Source organism: Macrobrachium nipponense, chromosome 19 (genome assembly GCF_015104395.2).
Source record: "Macrobrachium nipponense isolate FS-2020 chromosome 19, ASM1510439v2, whole genome shotgun sequence".
NCBI lineage: Eukaryota > Metazoa > Arthropoda > Malacostraca > Decapoda > Palaemonidae > Macrobrachium > Macrobrachium nipponense.
Window position 1 is genome coordinate 28,031,017 of NC_061088.1, and position 25,055 is coordinate 28,056,071.

The following is a 25,055-nucleotide window of genomic DNA, read 5'->3' on the forward strand; positions in this document are numbered from 1 at the left end:
TAGACTTAAGATATTGTTAAAATCTGTTAAGATTTAAGCAATTTATTGAATAGGGTGGAATTATCTTAGAGTTAGTTTCTCCCTTCCAGTAGTCTTATAGAAAGTATATCCAAGCTTGTGGGAGTAATTCTCTGTTACTATTTCACGGAGCAACACAGGTTTAGCCCAGAAAAGGGATTTTGACAAAGGAAAAATCTATTTCTGTGCGTATGACCTGTGTCGCCCAGTGAACCCACCCCTTGCTTCCTCACCCTATAGCCCCAAGCTTGGGTGCTATTTTCAGGAATGGCTATCGAGGCGCTAGTAGTAGCTGTATTGGGCGGTAGATGGCGCTGGTATGGCGCCTAGTTTGAAAGGGAAGATTGACAAAGAAAGAGACTAAATGGCAGAAGACCTCTGATAGTGGTTTTAACACGCCCCAGTTACTATACCGACACCCTATAAGGGTGAGCGAGCTGGGAATATTCCTAGCATTCCATGCAACTTTTTTCTCTGGTATATTTAGCAATATTTATATCTTAAAAATGGTGCTATAAGGAGCATTTCACTGGGCGACACAGGTCATACACCCAGAAATAGATTTTTCCTTTGTCAAAATCCCTTAATTACTGCCATCTATTCAATGATAACTATACCATCTTTACACAAGCTATGCCCACTTATCAATAAGGATGAATTAAACTGCACCAGCATCATAAACCCTGTCTCATTCATAGTGAACTACCAAAGAAAACAATGTATGAGGAAACACACTTTTGTTAGTATAAATCACTAACTTTTTAAACATTTAGTTTAGTACGTACTGTAATCCTAAAGACATCATATGTAATTTGATTAACTGTACTATTCTACTTGAACTTTATATTGTACTATAAGAGATGTAGTCTCTGTGAACTGAGAATGAAAAGTTATCCTACTTAAGTAGAGGTTAAGATGAATAGGTAGATAAAATGTACAAGAAAAGTATTTCAACTTGGTTTTATTTTGTATCTGTGGGGGTGCCAGGTTATATTTGCTGAATAAAGGTGATTTATGGTAAGAGACACTGTACTGTTAAGGAAATGAAAGTGAGAGAGATTAGTTTGAAGTTAATTAAATGGATGTAGCTCAAATAAAAGATCAAATTATTTTTACCCCTCACTTTTAAGTGTCTGAAGTTCTTCCTCAGTTTTCTGTTACCTTTATATTATAAATTTTTACATATGTAACTTACCAAGCAATTACATATAGCTGAAAGCTTCTTACCACGGCAGTCACAAAATTAAAATTTTGTGGTTGTGCCACCATCACTAGTGTAGGTGAATAGGACCTGCCCACTTTCGTGAACGGTAGGTACAAACTTGCAGAGGGTTCCAGTTAGTTTTCTGCTGGCTCCTGACTAATATTGGTGGTTTTGGCAGTCATCACTTGTTATTTTCATGGATATTTTCCAGTACGTATATTGATGATGTACTCAGTTCATTTTTGTGGTGATTAGCATAATTGTTCCTAGTTCATTATGTCAGACTCCAGCTCTTCTAGCATTAGATATTGTGTAGAAAGGTGTAAGACTAAGCTAACTAAATTGTCTTATGATTCGCACACCAAATGTATTAACTGCAAGGGGCAGGAATGTTCAAGGGAATTAACATGTCCAGAGTGTATGGATTGGGATAAGAGCAAGTGAAAAGCTTTAAAATCACATCTAGATAAGCTAACTAGGGATAGGAAAAGGAAAGTGGATGTCAGGGCTGAAAGTAGGGCATATGTAAAGGCTTTTCCTAAAGTAGTTGAGAATTTTACTGTTCCTTCTCAACCTCTTATCATGTCCCTGATCCTTAGCCCTCCTACACCTTTACCTGCAACTCCAATTCCAGTCACCCATACTTATAATCCTAACACCATTTCCAGTTTCGATTCTAAGTTTGACAAGAAGTTCCATTTTCTTGCGAATTCTATGATAGAGTTAGGTACCTCTTTCAGGTCTTTTGTGGAGAGGCCATCTCTCAGAAGTGACAGTGCAGTGCCTAGTGATAGTGTTGTGATTACCAAGGAGGTGGCTGTTTGTCCCACTGGTTCTCATAAACGAAGGTCCCTGTCCCACACCCCCACACCGGGGAGAAGACATACTGGAAGTCCAAGGGAGGCCAGTGGGATTTGCCCACGGACAGTTGCCCCCTCTGTCGAGCCTGGTGATTGTCCCCAGGCATCGATAGAGTGACATTGGAAAGGCATCTCTTTCAGTGCAAACATTGTTGTCAGATTGGGTGGATTCTTCCCCAGACAGGAGACATCATCGTCGTAGAACTTCTGCCACTGCTGACAGTTCTCCTCCTTTTATTAAGAAGTACAGGGAGATCAGCGATAGCCCTCAGTCTTCTTGTAGTTTTGAGGTTCATCCTTCAGTACCTAAGACAGCTCGTCATCCCTGGACTTGATACAGCCCAGGGTCTTTCTTTGGTTTAGAGTGTGTTTTGTCACATAAGCACCCCGATGTCTCTGTTATGCACTCGTCCTTGGCAATGTATGCTTACTCTGCTCCCAAGTACCCATTTCCTTCAGGACATTTAGTGCCTGCTCCTGTTCGTCTGTCTGTTTCTTCAGACTTCTTGATGCCTATAGCTGTTCTCGGTGCCTGCACCTGTCCTGTCAGCACCTGCCTCAGACTGCTCAACGCCCACTGCAGGGCACTCAGTGCCAGTAGCAGCATGCTCAGCATCAGAATTAATGTGCCAACCGTCTGCGTCTCCCTCTTCTGTTCAATGAAGATAAATGTCAACTGGAAGAGTTGTTGGGTTTTCTTAGGAAGAAATCCTCATCCACTCAGAGTAAGGATAATTTGGAAGCAGAAGCAGTAGATCAAGAGACAGCTCCCTCTTCGGCCTATGCCTCATTGTTGAAGTTCATCTAGTCGAACTTCCCTGACTTCATTGCACCTGCCACTCCAGTTTCTCCAGCCTCTACTTTCCTCTTGAGGAAATATACTCCTGATAGTGTCGGACTTCCCAAGATGGTTCTTTCTTCTACTTCCAAGAAGCTACTTTGAAAGGTTGGAGAGTGGCTGATTAATAAAAGGGAACAGTGAAAAGCTTCATTCGAGTTTCAACTTTTGGAGCTCGCCAAGAAAACGCATAGATTTTGTGGTGCTGGAGAAGCTCCTTCCTTGGGAGTGTCTGCCTCCTTCCAGGGGGACTTCTCCAGATTAGTGGATCCTTTGAGGCACTCAGCATTTACATCTGCAAAGATCTTTTCTTCATCTGAACTAGACCACTTAGTCAAGAAATTTTTTAGTGTTGGGAATTTTTGGCTTTCTTGACTTGACTGTGGGCACACTGGCAAGGATAATTGAGGATTGCCCTGCTCTTGTAGAGGACCGTGCTTCAGATTGACTCGGAGTGCTGTTCTGTGCGGATAAGGCATTAAGGGATGGATCCTGTGAGCTAGCTTCCCTTTTCTTGATGGGGATACTAAAGAAGAGAGAGCTCTGGTGCTCTTTTACTACTAAGGGGGTCACCACTACCCAGAAATTGGCGCTCTTATTCTCACCTTTTCCTTCAAGACATGTTGAAAGAAGTTCTCTCGGACTTGCAGAAGAAGTCCTTCCACGGAACCTGTTTGCACAATCCACCAGAGAGCCTAAGGAGCCTATTGCATCTTCTTAAGAGTCTTTCTCCCCATTGCAGTCACAGCCCTTTCGAGGAGGAAGACCTAGACCATAGTCTAGACCAAGGACTAACCAGCGACTTCCCTCTAGACCAATGAAGAAAACGTCCATTAAGCTAGATACTAAGAAGTGATCTGCCTGTCATCTGTGCCCAAGTTGGTGCAGAGGGGGTGGAACCCTGGGTAGTCTAGGTATTGAGAGAGGGGTACTCAATTCCTCTCAAAGAGAAACAGTTGTTAGCTACCTCTCCAATAGCTTTAACAGCATACTTTGCAGGATCTGAGATATTTGGCTCTCTCCCAAGAGGTAGAAGCTCTTATTCACAAAGGAGCAGTGGAAGAGGTGGTAGACTACAGCTCAGAAGGGTTTTACAGCCACTCTTCATAGTCCCCAAGTCATTGGGGGCTGGAGGCCAGTCCTGGACATCAGTACCCTGAATTTCTTCATTGTCAAGACGAAATTTCATATGGAAACCAGCTCCTCAGTCATGTCCTCTCTACACCAAGAAGACTGGATGGTAACTCTGGATATGGAGGATGCGTACTTCCACATCCCCATTCATCCAGAGTCAAGGAAACTTCTTCACTTCGTTTTGGGGCAAAGTTTTTCAACTCAGGGCACTCTGCATTGGCCTTACATTAGCCCCTCCAATGTTTACAAGGTTATTGGGCCCTCTTGGAAAATGGCTTTACCCTCTTGTTATCAACGTGCCATTATACCTCGATGACTAAGGACTTAGGGAAACTTCTGCTTTTAACTTAAGAACTGGGAATTGATCAGTGTCGAGAAGTCCCATTAATCTTTATACAGAAGATTGTGTATTTGGTAAATTTCTGAACTCTTGGACTTTTCAGGTTTTTCTCTCCCCCAAGAGAATAGACTCCTGCTTCCAGACAGTCTGGGAGTTCCTCCCCAAAGACCTGTTTAACAGTTCAATGGAGACTTTTATGAAACTCGGCAGGCCTCATACGCATCTACTTCAATTTTACCTCAGTAGTGTGGTGCAGGATGACTCAACTAGGCTCCTTTGTCTTCCCCATCTCCCTGGAGGTCAAGACAGACCTTCATTGGTGGTTATATGCAGAAAAACTTCGGGAAGGGAAGTCTCTTTGGCCTCTGAACCCAGACCTGAAATTTTATTCAGATGCTTCGGATCCGGGATTGGATGCCATTCTCGTAACTCAGGTGTCGTGAAAATGGGCAGTAGAACAAAGCTCTTCACATCAACGTGAAGGAGTTATTGGCAATTTTTCTATCTTTCCAATACCTCTCAGTTGGTATCCGGGAGAGTTGTAACTGTTTTTGCGGACAACACAACAGCCCTATCTTATATATGCAAACAGGGAGGCATACTCTCCTTCACCCTTTACTAAAAAGCAAAGGACATCTTTCTATTGGCAGAACGAAAGCAAGTTAGATTCTCACTCGTTTTGTTCAAGAAAGGATAAATGTCTTTGCGGATGAATTCAGCAGAGAAAATCAAGTCCATCTGACAGAATGGACATTAGATCTTCATGCTCCGATCTTTGGAAACTGGGGCAAACCATCATTGGATCTTTTTGCGAAGGCAAAGAACCACCACCCTCCAATCTTTTGCTCTCTAGTCCCAGATCCTTTAGCATGGGCGACGGATATCTTGTTGCTGGATTGGACAGGTCTAGACATCTATGCATTCCCACCTTTTACAATGATAAAAGAAGTAATAAACAAATTCGCCACACACCAGAATGTTTCCATGACACTGATTGCTGCACTCTGGCCAAGAAAGGAATGGTTCTCGGATCTTCTGCGACTTCTGGTGGATTTTCCAAGACTTCTTCCACAAAAGAGGTCACTACTTTGACAGCCACACTTGCACAGATTCCACCAAGGATTATCTGGCAGGATTCAGACTGTCAGGTGACTGGTCAGAGTGAAAGGCTTTTTGAAACAAGCTTCAGAAACCATTGCTAGATGTCAATGACCTTCTACTAGCAGGCTCTTCCTGTTAAAGTGGGCTGTATTCAGAAGTTGGTGTCGATAGTATAACATCTCTTCCTCAGAGACCTCTGTAGCCCAGATTGCGGATTTTCTGCTGTTTCTGAAGACTTGCAGAAAGTTATTCCCTGCCACCATTAAAGGATATAGGTTAATTCTAAGCTCTGTTTTTAAACACAGAGGTTTAGATTTTCACTCAAACCAGATACTATTAACAATCTACAGGCAGTTCCTGGGTTACGACGGGGGTTCCATTCTTGAGATGTGTTGTAAGCCAAAAATCGTCGTAAGCCGGAACATCGTCAAAAATCCTAAGAAAACCTTACTTTTAATGCTTTGGGTGCATTGAAAACTATGTAAACTGCATTCTTATTGCATTTTTCATCAAAAAAACCTTCAAATATTGATTATTTTACATTTTTGGTGTCATATTTCATCTGCCAGATCAGTGTTGTAGGCATCGTAACCCTGGAAATAATTTCTGATAAATATAATTGAAAAGCGCCTTAACCCCGGAACGTCTTAAGCCGAACCCGTTGTAACCCAGGGACTGCCTGTAATTAGATAATTTGAGATATCCAAGCTGGGGAAAAAGGGAGTAGTCTCATAGAATGTGGAAGTGGTACTGAAGTGGCTCTCAGGTACCACCTTCGAACCCCTCCTCTCAGTATCACTCAAAAATCTTGTGAAGAAGACACTCTTCCTGGTAGCGCTGGGTATGGGCAAAAGGGTCAGCGAACTACAAACGATAGATAAGAGAATAGGGCTCTCCCAGGGAGACGCTATCTGTTCCTTTTCTCTTGGATTTCTCACCAAAAACGAGGATTTTAACAATCCTTGGCCTCACATGTTCACCATCAAGAACCTGATGGACATCCTCAGTTGCAAGGAGGAAGAGAGATTCTTATGCCTGATCAGAGCATTAAGATGCTATGTACCTGTAGAAATCAGAAGAGATCAGAGGACCTGCAAATAATCTCTGGTGTTCTGTGAAATCTCCTTCACATCTAATGTCCAACAACACCATTTCCTTCTTTTTGAGAAGTGTGATAGTGTAGGCATATTCTCAGCTTCAGGAGGTGCATGAAGTCAGAGCTGTCACCGCTTCGTTTGCCTTTAGACATAATTTGTTGCTAGAAATGGTAATGCAGTCTACATTTTTAAAATGTAGGTCAGTGTTTGGATTACATTATTTGAAAGAAATTTAAACAGTTTTCAAAAATGTTGTACATCGGGTTCTTATTGATAGCTGGCATTGTGTTGGGAGAGGAAGCATAGGGTACACATCTGTCCCTCTACTATCCTCTAGCCTTGGTTGAAGGTGTCGAGATTTTGGGAAGCTGGGGGGTACTAGTTACCTGGAGTACCCTCCGGTTTTTAATGGTAGTGTGGTATTTGGTTTTGTAGTTTAGGTAACAGTGTTGTTTTTTATCTGGTCTATGCCCAGGGCAAGGACACCCCTTTTTAATCTTCATCAGTCATCCGGTGAACCTCCATGACTGTGAAGCTCCCACTGAGTAGGGGCAGTCACTGCCCAAAACTGCCATACCTTCTAAAGGTTAAGCAAGTGCCAACCAGAGGCAGTAATTGTCTGTAGTGCTCTCTTACCAGGTAAGGTACAATAAGTATTGTGTGAATACTTGCAGACTATATATTTTGTCATTACTCATGCAGACTATATATTTTGTCATTACTCATCTTTTTAATGTCTATAATATAGAGTGTGTCCATCATATGTAGAAATGACATTTTTGTAATAAAATTAGATCTTACATATACTTACCAAGCAATTACATAATTGGAGCCCTTCTTTCCTCCCCTCAGATGGACATGGGAAACCAAACGAATTGAACCCCTCTGCAGTTTTGTACCTATTGTTCCCAAAAGTGGGTGGGTCCTATTCACCTACACTAATGATGGTGATGCAACTGTAAAATTTGAATTTTTTGACTGCCATGGTAGGATGCTTTCAGGTACATGTAATTGCTTAGTAAGTAGTATATGTAAAATCTTATTTTTATTATAAAATTGTCATTTTTCGGTGAAGTGAGTAGTTAACATATCTCAATGCTTTTTTTTTTTTTTTTTTTTTTTTTTCGTGGGGAACATATTTATTGTTGTGATGGAAGTTTTTCATGAGCATGGCACTGTGCTTCATTGCCAGTCCAGAGTACGTACATCATACCATTGACGGTTGTTGACTTATTTTTTTTTATTGTATTTTCACTTATAACACTGAAGTTTGTGACATTATATGCTCTATACTTGTGTTTTAACTTTTTCTTCCAGATTCTCTAGACCTCCTGGGGAACAGTATGCTGCAATTGGCCAACTGTATGGACTGAATGCTAACCCAAAGAAGCTGAGTGAAGGTTTTCGGTAAGTGAACATAGCATCTTACAATATAAAATTGAATGAAACGTTTTGTGCATAATTATTTTTGAGTGTCTCAGACAAGATGTCAGTAGATTGTACTGTATATTATTCAACAGTTTGTTTATTCAATTTAATTTTTGGGGGTATTGATATGTTTTTTTTTAACAAAACCTATTAATTAATGATGGCCTCATTTGTGGTACTGCAGTATCTAGACTTTTTCCCAAAGAAGAATTCCAGCTTCCATCTGTCTCGAGTATGTACCCTTGTTCTTCAGCACATCTACCACTTGTATGGGGTGTTTATGACATTTGCAATATTTCTCTGTAGAATGTTGTTCATGTCTCACTCTATCTGTATTCTACTAATATCATGATCACCTGCCTTTATTTTTTAATTTAGACATTTTTCTTATTTAAGTAATGGAATCTTTCCTAAATTTTCAATTTTTTTAGCATATTTGTATCTGACAGTTTTCCAGCCAGGATCACCTGTTGTAAGTGTTTGGATTTATTAGCCAGCAAATGTAAGCACACAGTTAGTTTTCTTGAAACAGCTATCTGTTCATCCTTCTTTCATTAGGCCTAGTTGCCAGATGAGTTGATAATGAGTATATATGCATATCCTTCTCTTATATTTTCTTGCTAAGCTTCATAGCACTGCTTTTATTACTAATTTGCAGAAAATGTTTTATGGTAAGTTTGTTTGTCTTTTTGTTTCTTAATTTCAGTTGATGTAGGAATCCATTCATAATTCAGTTGCTTGGTAGCAGACCACAAAGCTTGCAAATATGAGCATAGCAATCTTGGGTGCCTCAGCTCTTTTGTCTAAATCTTCTCTGTCTTATGTCTGCAGCCTTGGCATTTGTAGTTCATTATAAGATGTGAGTTCCTTTCTTGCACTGGCACCCTTCTGTCCCCTTGGTTGAAGCCTGACTTTGGAAATTAGAAATGCCTTTGGCACCATCTTGAATTTTGAGTTATTTTTACACAGCAGTTTTCTCCTCCTCCTCAACATGAGTTCTTATCTGAAGTCATGACAAATCACTTTCTTCCATATTCATCCTGTCTTGTAAAGATGATGCCACTGTTCGTCTGGGGATTGAGGTGCATGGCATCTTAGCTACTTTGGATCCTGCAATTCTCTTAGAAGTTTCTTTTTGCTCCATTACCTTGGTGCTGACAGGGGCCATTGAGGGTTGTTCTGGGTATTGTGAGAATGTCCCTGGATTGATGTACAGTGGTACCTCGACATATGAAATTAATCTGTTCCAAGGCGGACTTCGTAACCTGAGCTTTTCGTATCTTGAACTGCATTTTAAATGTAAATTGTCTAATCCGTTCCAAGCCCTACAAAAACACCCCAGCAAATTTCATAATAAAGCTAAATTGACCAATAAACAATGAAATACTACAACAATTTATACCATTCAATACCTAGCTTAATACGTACTACTAATATGTACCTGTAAATAAAGTGTATTAGTGTACATGGTATACAAGAAATACCGTAGGTACATATGTACGTATGAAGTAAAATGTGGAAGCTTACCTTTCGAGTGAGGCTATCTCCGAAAGTGGCGACAGAGGAGGAGGACAAACGGCAGAAAATTTGTTATGTAGTATGTACACTTAACTTAACCCTTAAACGCCGAAGCGGTTAAAAAAATTGTCTCCCGTGTGCCGGAGGTGTTTCAGAGTGAGCGCGGAAGCGGAAAAAATATTTTTTTAAAAAAATCACAGAGCGCTTAGTTTTCAAGATTAAGAGTTCATTTTTGGCTCCTTTTTTTGTCATTGGCTGAAGTTTAGTATGCAACCATCAGAAATGAAAAAAAATATCATTATCATATATAAATAATGCGATGTATCATAGCGCAAAAACAAAATTTCATATATAATTGTATTCAAATTGCGCTGTGCGCAAAACGGTTAAAGGTAACAAGTTACTTTCTTTTTCGTTGTAATGTACACTAAATTGCGATCATTTTTGGGTATATACACATTGTAAAAAAACAATAAAAGCAAACACAGAGAAAATATTATCACAAAATAATGCATGAATTCGTAACGTGCGGACGTAAACAAATATTTTTTTCAAAAATTCACCATAAATATAAATATTGTACTAGAGACTTCCAATTTCTTTCAAAATGAAGACAAATTATTGAATATTACTATACTGTAAGAGTATTAGCTTACAATTGCAGTTTTCGACCATATCTGACGAGTTAAAGATAACCGAAGTCGTGTTTTTTTTATATATATTTTTTTATATGCAATTATTTTGGAAATAAGAAAAGCTACAACCTTCAAATATTTTTCGTTTCATTCTACATGATATTGCGCACATTTTCATATATAAAACTCTATGAAATGCCTAATATGAAATGGAGCAAATATTCCGAGAATGGCGTACGCATTTCCGTAGATTTGTGGCGGAGAATCCTCGCTTGGGAGGGAAGGAAAGTTTTTTTTTTAAATTCACCATAAATCTAAATATTGTGCTAGAGACTTCGAATTTGTTTCAAGATGAAGATAAATGACTGAATATTACTAGACTGTAAGAGTTTTAGCTTACAATTGCGTTTTTCGACCATTTCGGTAGAGTCAAAGTTGACCGAACGTGGTTTTTTTCTATTTATCTTGATTTATATGCAAATATTTCAAAAATGAGAAAAGCTGCAACCTTCATTTATTTGTTGTTGTATTCTACATGAAAGTTTGCACATTTTCATATATAAAACTTTATGTAACGGCTAATTTAAAATGGTGCAAACATTACCACAACGCACGTATGATTTTTTCGGAAGAGTTACCGCGCGGACGTAAGAAAATGTAGTTTTTTCATAAATTCACCATAAATCGAAATATTGTGCTAGAGACTTCCTATTATTGCAAAATGAAGGTAAATGCCTTGAATATTACTAGAATATAAGCGTTTTGTAGCTTACAATTGCCGTTTTTGTTCGACCATTTCGGTAGAGTCAAAGTTGACCGAAGGTTGAAAATTTGTCACGTATCATTTTTTATATGAAAATATTTCAAAATTGATAAAAGCTACAACCATGGGTTGTTTTTAGTTGTATTGTGCATGAAATTGCGCACATTTCCATATATAAAACTTTATATAACGGCTAATTTTAAAATGGTGCAAACATTACCACAATCGCATGTATGATTTTTTTCGGAAGAGTTACCGCACGGACGTAAAGAAAAAGTTTTTTCATAAATTCACTATAAATCGAAATATTGTGCTAGAGACTTCCAATTAGTTGCAAAATTAAGGTAAATGATTGAATATTACTAAAAATATATAGATAGCTTAACAATTGCATTTTTCGACATTTCGGTAGAGTCAAAGTTGCCAAAGGTTGAAATTTGGCACTTATCTATTTATATGAAAAATTCTCAAAAGATAGCTACAATTGCATTTTTCGACCATTTCGGTAGAGTCAAAGTTGACCAAAGGTATTGAAATTTGGCACTTATCGTTATATAGAAAATTTCTCAAAAAATGTAAAAGCTACAATCATAGTATGTGTACTCCATAAAAATGTGCACGGTTTCTATATATAATATCCATGGTAACGGCTATTTAAAAGGTACAAAAATTATGTCAAAGTGACAAAATAATTTCCGAGATGTGTCACAGATACTTTTTAGTGCGGTAAGAAAGAAATTCGCGCTTGCGCGCCTGCGTAACGATTGTAAACAAAGCAACACCTTGATCCGTGAACTCCCAGCATCCCCCAAGGCGCGTGATTCAAAAGTTTTCGGCTGGTAGGCCTATAAGTATTTTTCCGCGAATTTTTAAAAAAACTTTTGAGTCAACGTATGGTACGTCCATTCGGCATACGGGAGACATTTTGACTTGACGTTTAATACGTCCATTCGGCGTTTAAGGGTTAACGAAACACATTAAAAATGTCAGGAAACATAAACTAAACTTTATGAAGCATTAACAAAACCGTAAAACTTAACTTTACAAAAGATTAAAAAAAAATTTTTTTTGGCCTTTTTTTGATTTTTTCATTTTTTATTTTTTATACTTTACTTTTTTTTTTTTTTTATACAAAATTTCAATTTCTTCACCACTTTCAACTTTCTGTTTTTTTGTAGTATCAATTGGAGCTTTCTTTTAGCTTACTCCTACTAAAGGCCTCTTTAAAAAATAACTATCCAAGGAAGATTGCTTCTGCCTACTTTTCACAATGTTCCTGAAACGACTCAGGCAAACGTCATCGAACTACGCAAGCATACGACCTGTGTAAGCCTTTTTGGGGTGTCTCTTTTCTACAAATGATTGCACCTTATGAAAAGCAGCTAGAGGCATCCTTAATTTCTGCCATTGTCATAGGGTTGTCCTCCTCCTCCTCGCCGCTGCTAGAGAACTCTTTTTGAACGATGTTATGTTGCATGGCCTCCAACTCCTTCAGGTCATCCGTCGTAAGCTCCTCTTGGTGCTCCTTGAGAAGGTCATTGATGTCATATTCGTCGATGACCAGCCCCATGGACTTGCCGAGTGCAATGATCTCGTCAAGATCTGGTTGGGAAACAGTTTCAGGATCGTCAACTGTTTCTGAATCTGCACCAGCTTCACCCACGTTGAATCCCTCGAAGTCTCCGGCGGATACGGCATCAGGCCAGAGTTTCCTCCACGAAAAATTCAAGGTTTGACTCGAAACCTCCTGCCAAGCTTGATCGATGAGTCGGATGCATATGACAACATTGAAATGCTCCTTCCAAAATTCACGCATTGTGAGGTTTGTGGTATCGGTGATGTCGAAACATCTCTTGAAAAGATGTTTCGTATTCAGCTTCTTGAAGTTCGATATCACTTGCTGGTCCATGGGCTGGAGGAGAGGGGTGGTGTTAGGCGGAAGATAAAGAACCTTGAGAAAAGAATACTCCGCTAGGATATCTTCCTCGAGGCCAGGAGGGTGAGCAGGGGCATTGTCCAACAACAGCAGACATTTCAGAGGCAGGTGCTTCTCTTCCAAGAATTTCTTCGCTGTTGGGCCAAAACACAGATTTACCCACTCGGTGAACAAAAGTCTCATTACCCAGGCTTTTGCATTAGCCCTCCACATCACTGGAAGCTTCTCCTTAAGCACTTTGTGGGCCTTGAAGGCTCAAGGAGTCTGAATGATAGACAGGTAGGGGCTTCACCTTGCAATCCCCACTGGCGTTCGAACAAAGTGCAAGCGTAAGCCTGTCTTTCATAGGCTTATGCCCCCAGGGTAGCTTTTTTTCTTCCTGTGTGATGTACGTCCGACAAGGTTTTTTTGCATTTTTTTCCAAAAAAGGCCAGTCTCATCACAGTTGAAGACTTGCTGAGAACTGTAGCCTTCGTTGATCGTCATCTCGTCGAACGTCTTAATAAAGGCTACGGCCGCTTTCGTGTCCAAGCTGGCCGCCTCCCCATGCCGCACCACCGAATGGATGCCAGTCCGTTTACAGAATTTTTCGAACCACCCATGAGAAGCCTTGAAGTCTGGGTTGGCATCGATGTCCCTTCTCTTCCATCGTCTTCGGCTGGGCAATCAAATCGCCGAAAAATAGCGCTGGCCTTGTGGCAGATTGCCGTCTCAGTTATCGTATCACCAGCAATTTCCTTTGTCTTTTATCCAGACAAGAAGCAGCCTTTCCATCTCATCGTGCACGTGGGTCCTCTTGCTAGACAAATAGTCACACCCTTGGAAGGTGTAGCTGCTTTGAGATTTCCTTCTGCTTAAGGATGGTGCCTATGGTCGAGATTTCGGCCATTTCGGATTCCTTAGCGATCACACTCAATCGCATACCAGCTTCATACTTCTTGATTATCTACATCTTGTCTCCAAAGAAAGATTTGTTCATGCCACTTACCTGACAGATATATGATAAGCTGTATTTTCTGACGTCCGACAGAAATTTCAAAAACTCGCGGCACACGCAGTGGCGGCCAGGTGGTATACCCTTCATTCCCGCCGCTGGGAGGCGGATATCAGGAACATTATTCCATTTTCTATTCATAGTTTTTTTCTGGTCGCCGGTCGGTAAACATCGTTTTTACAGACCTCTGCTCAGGATTTTTTGGAATTTGACTCGTTTCTAAGTATCTGATTGATTTTGTTGGTATTGAATTGGATTGTGGAATGGCATGCGCGATAGTGGACCGTTTTTTGATTTTGGATTGACTTTTCTCTATAAGATATGTCTGGATCAAGTGGTGTGACTTTCAGAGTGTGTGTGAGTGCTGATTGTAAGGTGAGGCTACCGAAAGCATCGGTAGACCCCCACACAGTATGTATGAGTTGTAGGGGACTTCATTGTTTGATTGATCATCGGTGCAAGGAATGTGAGAGTTTGACTGATGATGAATGGAGAGCATATGAGTCCTATCGCCTGAAATTGGAGCGCGATAGGAATCAGGAGGTCTTCTCAAGGAGTTCTTCCAAAGGTAAGACTAACGTTTCTCCTGCACTAACACCTGTAGTGTTTACAACCCCTAAAACCTGTGTTGCCTTCGGGCTCTGATTCTGTGTCGGGAGGAGCGGATGCTCTCTCTATGATTTTGGAGTCCCTTCGCAACTCTGGAGACCAAAGTGAAAAGCCTTGGAAACTGGCTCGGTGCAAGTGTGTGATCGTGCCCCCAGTGTGTGTGGAGGGGGCGTCAGATCGTCCCCATAATGCCTCTAGGGCCTAGACCTCTATCAGACTCCCAAGACCCAGGGAGGACGTATGTCGAAAGCCGCAAGAGGGTTACGGGGGCTTCCCACCGATCTGGCGTCCCTTCGGCCAGACCATGTAGCAAAGACCCAGGCTGCCAAGGACCGTGCACGAGCACGCGTCTTGAAGGATTGCTTTTCGTCCTCCGAAGCGTCCTCCCCGCGCAAGGGGTGGAGCGCTCGGAGAGACTCTCGTCCGTTAAAGAGGACGTTTCTTGCGGAGGACGCTTCACGTCCTCTTTCGCCGCTTCGTCGGAAGACGCGTATGATGTCTTTCCGCCTCAGAGAGAGTAGGATCTCCTCGATGAGGACGCTAGGTTGCGCGCACAGGCGCGTACACCTGAGAAACAGGTAGCTGTTCCTTTGAGAAGGAAGGAGGCGTCCCCTCGCCCCTCGTCTTCTCACAGGACCAGTCCTGCTTCCTCGCTCATTCTCTCCAACGAAGAACATTCTTTTCGTCCCTTCAGGACCAGCTATCCTCGCTTATGGCTCAGAGGACTGCCCAGCAGCAGTCGAGCCTAAGCGGAGGAAGGACCTTAGACTGCCTGTAACGAGGACTAAGCAGTCTCCGTTGTCTTCGCCCCTGCGTCTCGTTCGCCGATAGCTTCTCCTTCAGCGATTCGCCGATCTCGTTCGTCTTATAGAAGGACGTTACGACAGGACACTCGGCAGGACGGTTCGGCAAGATGCTTTGTCGGGAACGCTCTCGCTAGGCAGGACGTTCGTCAGGACGCTCGGCAGGACGTTCGTCAGGACGCTTGGCAGGACGCTAGGCAGGACGTTCGTCAGGACGCTCGGCAAGACGTTGTCAGGACGCTTGGCAGGACGCTAGGCGCCCAGGACGTTCGTCAGGACGCTCGCAGGACGAGGCTCAGGCACAGGACGCAGGCGTCGCCAGGACCGTCTCCAGGACGCGGTAGACAGGGACGCTTCGGCAGGAAGTTCGCCTCAGGACGTTCAGAGCCATCCTTTCAAGACGCTTTCGGGGATTCTGAACAAAGAATTTTTACCCCAGACACTTTGTTACGCGCTCAGGCACGTATGCCAGCGAAGAGAGGTAAAGACGCTTCTCGGGCAGGTGGACTGCCGCGGAAGAGCTCGTCCGCCTCAGACGCTCTCCATCAGCGAGCAGTAAGCGTCAGAAAGAAGACAGCAGTGATAAGGCTGCAGCTTGCAAGGAGAGGGGCCTTTGATCTTGCCAAGAACCGGCAATAGGACGCTTTCGCCTGACAGACGTTCTCCTCTTCCGTTGAGAGAAGAAGGAGAACTGGATAGTTCGGCTGAGTCGGGTGAAGATGAACCTGCTACAGCCCCTTCTACCTCCGGTATTACAAAGTCCTAGTCGACTTTTGCGGTCTTCTTTTGAGGACAAATTACAGCCCGCAGCTCCCAAGTCTCCTCCTTCACAGTTTTCTTCATCGAAAACGGGGGGAAAATCCCGGAGTTCGTAGAGATGAAGACTTCTCTATCGACGAAACGTGCTTTCAAGAAGCTCCAGGACTGGATGTAAGAAGGAGAGACCAAGGCAAGACGACCTTCGCCTTGCCTCCTACTAGACTTAGTGGTAAAGGAGGCATTTGGTATAAGACCAAGGACGAAGTGGGAGTTCGTATCCCTTCGTCGGGCTCAAGGGGATTTCTCCAGCCTGGTAGACTTACAGAGGAGGTCAGTTTTACCCTCTGCCAAGGTAACTTGGACCGCGTCGGAGACAGACATCATCTGAAAGGTCTGCTTAGGACGCTGGAAGATCTTCAATTTCCTTGTGATTGGTTGCTTGGGCTGGGAGTTCTGGATTTACAAGCGAGAAGCCCAGAATCTCTTATTTGTTCATGCCACTTACCTGACAGTATATATATAGCTGTATTTTCTGACGTCCGACAGAAATTTCAAAACTCGCGGCACACGCAGTGGGCGGCCAGGTGGTAGTACCCATTCCCCGCGCTGGGAGGCGGATATCAGGAACCATTCCCATTTTCTATTCATATTTTTTTCTGTGGCCGGTCGTAAACATCTGTTTACAGACCTCTGCTCAGGATTTTTTGGAATTTGACTCGTTTCTAAGTATCTGATTGATTTTGTTGGTATTGAATTGGATTGTGGAATTGGCATGCGCGATAGTGGACCGTTTTTTGATTTGGATTGACTTTTCTCTATAAGATATGTCTGGATAAGTGTGGTGTGACTTTCAGAGTGTGTGATTTGTGAGTGCTGATTGTAAGGTGAGGCTACCGAAAGCATCGGTAAGACCCCACACAGTATGTATGAGTTGTAGGGACTTCATTGTTTGATTGATCATCGGTGCAAGGAATGTGAGAGTTTGACTGATGATGAATGGAGAGCATATGAGTCCTATCGCCTGAAATTGGAGCGCGATAGGATCAGGAGGTCTTCCTCAAGGAGTTCTTCCAAAGGTAAGACTAACGTTTCTCCTGCACTAACACCTGTAGTGTTTACAACCCCTAAACCTGTGTTGCCTTCGGCTCTGATTCTGTGTCGGGAGGAGCGGATGCTCTCTCTATGATTTTGGAGTCCCTTCGCACTCTGGAGACCAAAGTGAAAGCCTTGGAAACTGGCTCGGTGCAAGTGTGTGATCGTGCCCCCAGTGTTGTGGAGGGGGCGTCAGATCGGCCCCATAATGCCTCTAGGCCTAGACCTCTATCAGACTCCCAAGACCCAGGGAGGAGTATGTCGAAAGCCGCAAGAGGGTTACCGGGGGCTTCACAGATCTGGCGTCCCTTCGGCAGACCATGTAGCAAAGACCCAGGCTGCCAAGGACCGTGCACGAGCACGCGTCTTGAAGGATTGCTTTTCGTCCTCCGAAGCGTCCTCCCCGCGCAAGGGGTGGAGCGCTCGGAGAGACTCTCGTCCGTTAAAGAGGACGTTTCTTGCGGAGGACGCTTCACGTCCTCTTTCGCCGCTTTCGTCGGAAGACGCGTATGATGTCTTTTTCCGCCTCAGAAGAGAGGTAGGATCTCCTCCGATGAGGACGCTAGGTTGCGCGCACAGGCGCGTACACCTGAGAAACAGGTAGCTGTTCCTTTGAGAAGGAAGGAGGCGTCCCCTCGCCCCTCGTCTTCTCACAGGACCAGTCCTGCTTCCTCGTCTCATTCTTCTCCAACGAAGAACATTCTTTTGTTTTCCCTTCAGGACCAGCTATCCTCGCTTATGGCTCAGAGGACTTGCCCAGCAGCAGTCGAGCCTAAGCGGAGGAAGGACCTTAGACTGCCTGTAAAGAGGACTAAGCAGTCTCCGTTGTCTTCGCCCCCTGCGTCTCGTTCGCCGATAGCTTCTCCTTCAGCGATTCGCCGATCTCGTTCGTCTTATAGAAGGACGTTACGACAGGACACTCGGCAGGACGTTCGGCAAGATGCTTGTCGGGACGCTCGCGCTATTAGGACAGGACGTTCGTCAGGACGCTCGGCAGGACGTTCGTCAGGACGCTTGGCAGGACGCTAGGCAGGACGTTCGTCAGGACGCTCGGCAAGACGTTTGTCAGGACGCTTGGCAGGACGCTAGGCAGACGTCGTCAGGACGCTCGCCAGGACGCTACACAGACGATCGGCAGGCCGTTCTCCAGGACGCTAGACAGGACGCTTGGCAGGAAGTTCGCCAGGACGTTCAGGCCTCCTTTCAAGACGCGTCCTTTTCGGGGATTCTGAACAAGAATTTTTACCCCCAGACACTTTGTTACGCGCTCAGGCACGTATGCCAGCGAAGAGAGGTAAAGACGCTTCTCGGGCAGGTGGGACTGCCGCGGAAGACGCTCGTCCGCCTCAGGACGCTCTTCCATCAGCGAGCAGTAAGCGTCAGAAAGAAGACAGCAGTGATAAGGCTGCAGCTTGCAAGGAGAGGGGTCCTTTGATCTTGCCAAGAACGGCAATAGGACGCTTTCGCCTGACAGACGTTCTCCTCTTCCGTTGAGAGAAGAAGGAGAAATGGATAGTTCGGCTGAGTCGGGTGAAGATGAACCTGCTACAGCCCCTTCTACCTCGGATTACAAAGTCCTAGTCAGACTTTTGCGGTCTTCTTTTGAGGACAAAATTTCAGCCCGCAGCTCCCAAGTCTCCTCCTTCACAGTTTTCTTCATCGAAAACGGGGAAAATCCCGGAGTTCGTAGAGATGAAGACTTCTCCTATCGACGAAACGTGCTTTCAAGAAGCTCCAGGACTGGATGTTAAGAAGGAGAGACCAAGGCAAGACGACCTTCGCCTTGCCTCCTACTAGACTTAGTGGTAAAGGAGGCATTTGGTATAAGACCAAGGACGAAGGGGAGTTCGTATCCCTTCGTCGGCTCAAGGGGATTTCTCCAGCCTGGTAGACTTACAGAGGAGGTCAGTTTTACCCTCTGCCAAGGTAACTTGGACCGCGTCGAGAACAGACCATCATCTGAAAGGTCTGCTTAGGACGCTGGAAGTCTTCAACTTCCTTGATTGGTGCTTGGGAGTTCTGGATTTATTTACAAGCGAGAAGCCCAGAATCTCTTAGTCTGGGGGAGCTGTCCAGCGTGTTAGCATGTATGGACAAAGCCGTCAGGGATGGTTCGGAAGAGCTAGTATCTCACTTTGGGACAGCTTTGTTAAAAAAAGAGAGCTTTGCTGTGCAACTTCACAGCTCGGTCAGTGACGCCAGCTCAGAAAGCGGACTTGTTGTTTTCGCCTCTTTCGAACCATCTCTTCCCCCAGACTTTGGTAAAGGACCTAAGAACGAACAGCCTACAAGAGAAGGCTACTCAGGATCTTTTGGCCAGTCTACAAGACGGTCGGCCGGACCTTCAACATCTTCGGCTGCAGTTCGTCCGCCGAAGAAAGTAAAGCCCTTTCGTGGGGCTCCCCCCTCGAGAGCAGCTCCTCGAGGGAGAGGGTTTTCACGAGGAAGAGCTTCTCTTAAACCAAAGCCTTCCAAGTGAAAAGCATGTCCTTCAGACACCAGTCGGAGCCAGACTGAAGTATTTTGCGGGAGCGTGGAGAGAGAGAGACACGGACTCTTGGTCCCTCAAGATCGTGGAGCAGGGGTACAAGATCCCTTTTTAGATCTTCCTCCTCTTTCTACGACTCCCAGAGACCTTTCTCCATCCTACCAAGGAGAAAAGAAGAAAGTCTTGTTCGATCTCCTTCAACAGATGATCGACAAAAGAGCGGTGGAACAAGTCGCGGACCTGCGGTCGCCAGGTTTCTACAACAGAATCTTCCTAGTGCCAAAGCAGTCGTCAGGGTGGCGTCCAGTTCTAGATGTAAGCAGGCTCAATCTTTTCGTGGAAAAGATAAAATTCACGATGGAGACGCCGTCATTCTGTTCTGGGAGCCTTGAGACCGGGCGACTGGATGGTATCCTTGGACTTGCAGGACGCGTACTTCCACATCCCGATCACCCTCTTTCAAGAAAATATCTAAGATTTGTCTTGAACAACAAAGTTTGGCAGTTCAGAGCGATGTGCTTCGGACTGACCACGGCTCCGATGGTGTTCACAGTAGTGATGAAGAACGTAGCGAGATGGCTACACTCTTCGGGAATAAGAGTTTCCCTATACCTCGACGACTGGCTGATCAGGGCGTCGTCGAGAGAGAAGTGTCTGAACGGTACTTCGCAGTTATCACTTTCGCCTTAGCGAAGTTCCCGGGAACTTCTGGTCAACCTCGAAAAGTCACATCCGACCCCAACACAGTTCCATCGTGGTAATACTGGGGATTCAGATGGATTCAGTGGCTTTTCGAGCGTTTCCGTCCAGGAACGTCAGCAGCTAGGCTTAGAAAAGATCTCAGCCTTTCTAAGAAGGAGACTTGCTCGGCGAGGGAATGGATGAGTCGCTGTGGGGACCATTTCCTCGCTGGAAAGGTTCGTTTCCTTGGGAAGACTGCACATCAGGCCTCTACAATTCTTCTTGGCAGACGAGTGGAAGGCAAAAGACGATCTCGATGCAGTATTGAGGATATCGATTTCGATCAAGAACCACCTAAGATGGTGGTTGGACCCTCAGAAGCTGCAAGAGGGCGTGTCCTTAAGTCTTTTGAGCCCAGACCTAGGTTGTTTTGTTTTCAGACGCTTCCATCACAGGATGGGGAGCAACACTAGGGGGGAAGGAAGTGTCAGGCTCCTGGAGAGGGGAACAGGTAGCCTGGCATATAAATGTTTAAAAGAACTGGCAGCAGTATTTCTGTCCTGCAGTTCTTCGAGAAGAGTTTGGAGAACAAGATTGTTCAGATAAACTCGGACAATACCACAGCACTCGCTTATTTAAAAAACCAGGGAGGTACACACTCCAGGACGTTGTACTCCCTAGCGAGAGAGATTCTGCTGTGGGCGAAAAGGAAAGAGGTAACGATCCTGACGAGATTCATTGCAGGTGTGCAAAACGTCAGGGCAGACCTTCTCAGTCGTCGGGACCAAGTCCTTCCGACGGAATGGACCTTGCACGAGGACGTTTGTCGAGACCTATGGACGCTGTGGGACGTCCACTGGTAGACTTGTTCGCAACGTCAAGGAACAAGAGACTTCCTCTTTACTGCTCCCCACCCGGTCCTGGATCCAGAGGCAATCGCGGTGGATGCGTTGCTGTGGAATTGGACGGGCCTGGACCTTTATGCCTTCCCACATTCAAGATTCTGGGGGAAGTCATGAGGAAGTTTGCGGCCTCGAAGGGACAAGGCTAACCCTGATCGCTCCGATGTGGCCAGCAAGAGATTGGTTCACAGAGGTCATGTCTTTCCTGGTAGACTTTCCAAGGACATTGCCCTGGAGGAAAGATCTACTCAAACAGCCGCACTTCGAAAGGTTTCACAAAAAAACCTCTCCGCTCTGAGTCTGACTGCGTTCAGACTATCGAAAAGTTGGCCAGAGCGAGAGGTTTTTCGAAGGCAGCTGCGAGAGCAATCGCACATGCGAGACGTGCTTCCACAAGAGCTGTTTACCAGTCGAAGTGGGCTTCCTTCAGGGCATGGTGCAAAAAGGAAGGAGTTTCCTCTTCCTCGACCTCTGTGAACAGATAGCTGATTTTCTGCTATTCTCAGAAATGTGCAGAAATTAGCGTCCCTACAATCAAGGGATATAGAAGCATGTTGTCAGCGGTTTTTAGGCACAGAGGCCTGAGACCTGTCTGACAACAAGGATATTCAGTGACCGTTTTGAAGTCTTTCGAGACCTCGAAGGTGCCGCAAATGAGACCACCTTCATGGAATCTGGATGTAGTCCTGAAATTCCTTATGTCAAACTCTTTCGAACCGCTTCAGACAGCGTCTCTTCGGAATCTGACAAGGAAGGCTCTTTTCTAACTTCTCTTGCGACGGCTAAGAGAGTTAGTGAAATTCAAGCGTTTAGCAAGTTAATGGGCTTCAAAGGGGACAATGCTGTCTGCTCGTTGAACCCATCTTTCTTGGCAAAGAATGAAAATCCTTCGAACCCTTGGCCGAAGACTTTTGAAATCAAAGGTATGTCAAGTCTGGTGGGCCAAGAACCAGAGAGAGTCCTTTGCCCGGTAAGGGCTCTCAAGTTCTACGTGCATAGAACTAAAGAGGTTAGAGGTCCCTCAGGTAACCTCTGGTGCTCTGTGAAGAGGCCAGAGTTACCTTTATCAAAGAATGCAGTGGCTTTCTTTCTAAGGGACACCATTCGGGAGGCTCATTCATCTTTCCAGAAGACTGATTTGAGCCTCTTCCGAGTAAAAGCGCACGAAGTACGAGCCGTCGCTACCTCTCTTGCCTTCCAAAAGAACATGTCAATCAAGGACATCCTCGATTGTACCTTTTGGAGGAGCAACTCCGTCTTCGCCTCACATTACCTAAGGGATGTGAGAACGATCTATGACGATTGCAATGCACTGGGGGCCATACGTTTTCTGCGGACACAGTATTGGGGTCCGGAAGTAGCTCTTTCCCTATTCCTTAGTTAGGTTAAGTTAGGTGGTTGTGTTTTTAGGTTGTGGTGAGTCTTATGTGAAGATCTCCCATCCATTAGCTAGTTTAAGGGGTTTGTGTATAGTTGGTCAGGTGGTGGTCAGTTGCTTCGTTGCCCTCATTTGTATGGCCTCGATGATCTTGTACGCTGAGGTCTCGCACCCGTGACAGATCATCCAGAGCGCACCAGCACTACAGGTCTCCACCGGGCTGGCAACTCTGTAATTAAGCAAAAGCAGCCTTACGTGACAGTAATCACATAGTCTACTTTGCAACAGGTAAGGAACCAAGATGTATATCATCTACTTATTGTTAGTTTCCCAAAAAATCCTATTCTGTCTGTTCCCACCATCCGAAGGTGTGATTCAGCTATATATATATCTGTCAGGTAAGTGGCATGAACAAAATGTTATTGTTATTATACAATTAAGTTTGTTCATACTTACCTGGCAGATATATATAATTAAAGTGCCCGCCCTCCTCCCCTCAGGAGACAGAGGCATTAATAAAAATATGAATAGAAAATGGGAATGGTTCCTGATATCCCCTCCTCCCCAGCGGCGGGAATGGGTACTGAACGCACCTGGCCGCCCACTGCGTGTGCCGCGAGTTTTGGAAATTCTGTCGGACGTCAGAAAACTACAGTATATTATATATCTGACCAGGTAAAGTATGAACAAACTTAATTGTATAATAACAATAACATATCCTCTTCTTTCTGTGAACTTCAACTTTCTTGGGACCCATGACTACGTATACTATACTGTACGTAATTAAGTTATGTAGTATGTATACATATGTACTAAAGTTCTCACACAACACGATAAAGTAGTACTACAACGAGATCACTAACGAATTTATGTTAATAAACGAAATCGTATAGAACGAACGAATTCGGCATGTGTATAGAAATGATGCTGCTATTGAGTGGCCGAAAAAGCACGCCGCTACGTAGATGCATGATGGGAGAGATGCTGACCAATAGGAGAGCAGGATCTTATGGTGGTGACTAGCATCAGGAACCAATGGGAGAGTGGGAGGATGGTGGCGAGTCTACTCAGTTGGCGGCGCACGAGTTTTAAAATTGTTATCGGTGGTTCGGGCGAATCTCGGGACTTTACAGCAACAACCTTTCGTATTCTGAACTATTTTCGTATGTTGAGCCAAAAAAATCTTCGGATTTGCTTTTGTAACTCGAATTTTTCGTAAGTTGAGCCTTTCGTATGTCGAGGTACCACTGTATTTGGTTTCCTTGTAATGTGAGATCTAAGGGATACATGCTGACCCATTCTGTTCTTCCAACCCTTGAAGCTATTGCTGGGTCCTTCACAAGGTTCTTCACTTTGCCCCTCAGTAGTCAATGGTTCCTTGCTGCCTTAGCTTTCTGGTTTTGTACTCTGGACCTGTGTTTCATGGACATTTGTTTGTAAGGCTGGTCTTGATTTTTGTGATGGAGGTAATGGAGAGTTGCTTTTGGTTTTTTCTTGATTAGAGTTGGTTCTACAATTTGCAGTACTGCCTGGTGTAGTTTATCTTAGCCCTTTCGACTTGGGCAGGGTTGCAAATCTGCATTTTTGGTGGAGGAACCTGTCACTTCCTAGGTCTGTTGGAATTTTGCCCCAACACTGTCTTTCAGGCTTGCCTTGGGAGATTTTTTTGTTTTGTGGTCTCCTTGAGGAAGCTATTTCTTTGCAATTGCATCCACATTTATTCCTGTCATGCTGTTTGCTTCATACCACAGAGCAGTCCTTTGTGTATGCACTGGAACCTCTTCTGTTGATAGCAAGTCTGACAGTAGTTGTTGGAGAAGTTTTTTTTGTTCCAATTGGTTCTTTACTCCTGATGTTTCTGGAGCTTCTTCTAGGGGTGAAGGGCATGTAATCCAGGAAGCTGAGTTGCTGGGATGTAGAGGCAGTCTTCTTTGACTCCCTTGCATTCCTGTCCTTTTGTTGAGTTCCTTCATTGGGACTTTTGCTTACTCCTCCACTGTGGTCTTATATGAAGTGAAGAACAAGATCATAGTTTCTTTGCTTGTTATTGATTGAGTCCTCCATGATAACTCAATTCGGCCAGGGTTTGTGTGACAGCTTGAGTACTTTTTTAATTTATCCTTAGGCACTTTCTTCAGTGTTTCCTTCCCTAGGATGTCTGTGAAGACCTGAGGCAGGCATGGGAATCCCTTGGCTGGGTCTGTTTGCAGTGTGTTTTACCATCAGATTCCCTCAGTTTTGTGCTCCTCAGCTCCATGGCTTAGGCTGTTGCTACCCTCCTAAAGTCATGGAGCAGTATGAGTATATTCACATTTTTTCTTTTTCAAGCAGTACAGACAGGCTTAAAATTTTGGGTTACTCCAAGGCTTGAATTGGCTCTCATTGCCCACTTGCCCACTCTATGGCTGCAGTGGTGATAGTTTTTGTTGCTCATGATCCCTCTGTCAGTTTTATGACCTTCAATATTCACTTAGTCT

The 25,055-nt window shown here is 44.2% G+C and overlaps 2 protein-coding genes across 2 annotated transcripts in view; one reads left to right on the forward strand and one right to left on the reverse strand.

The window, feature by feature from the left end:
* Positions 1 to 25,055, reverse strand: part of LOC135211266 (tetratricopeptide repeat protein 19, mitochondrial-like) — a 134,602-nt gene that overhangs the window by 59,593 nt on the left and 49,954 nt on the right. The gene's annotated exons all lie outside the window — the stretch shown is intronic.
* The window catches only part of LOC135218944 (uncharacterized), an 81,513-nt gene that overhangs the window by 29,826 nt on the left and 26,632 nt on the right, over positions 1 to 25,055 (forward strand). The window contains exon 2 of the mRNA XM_064255387.1: positions 7,910 to 7,933. Within this exon, the coding sequence (XP_064111457.1) occupies positions 7,910 to 7,933 (24 nt within the window). The remainder of the gene's footprint in view (positions 1 to 7,909; positions 7,934 to 25,055) is intronic.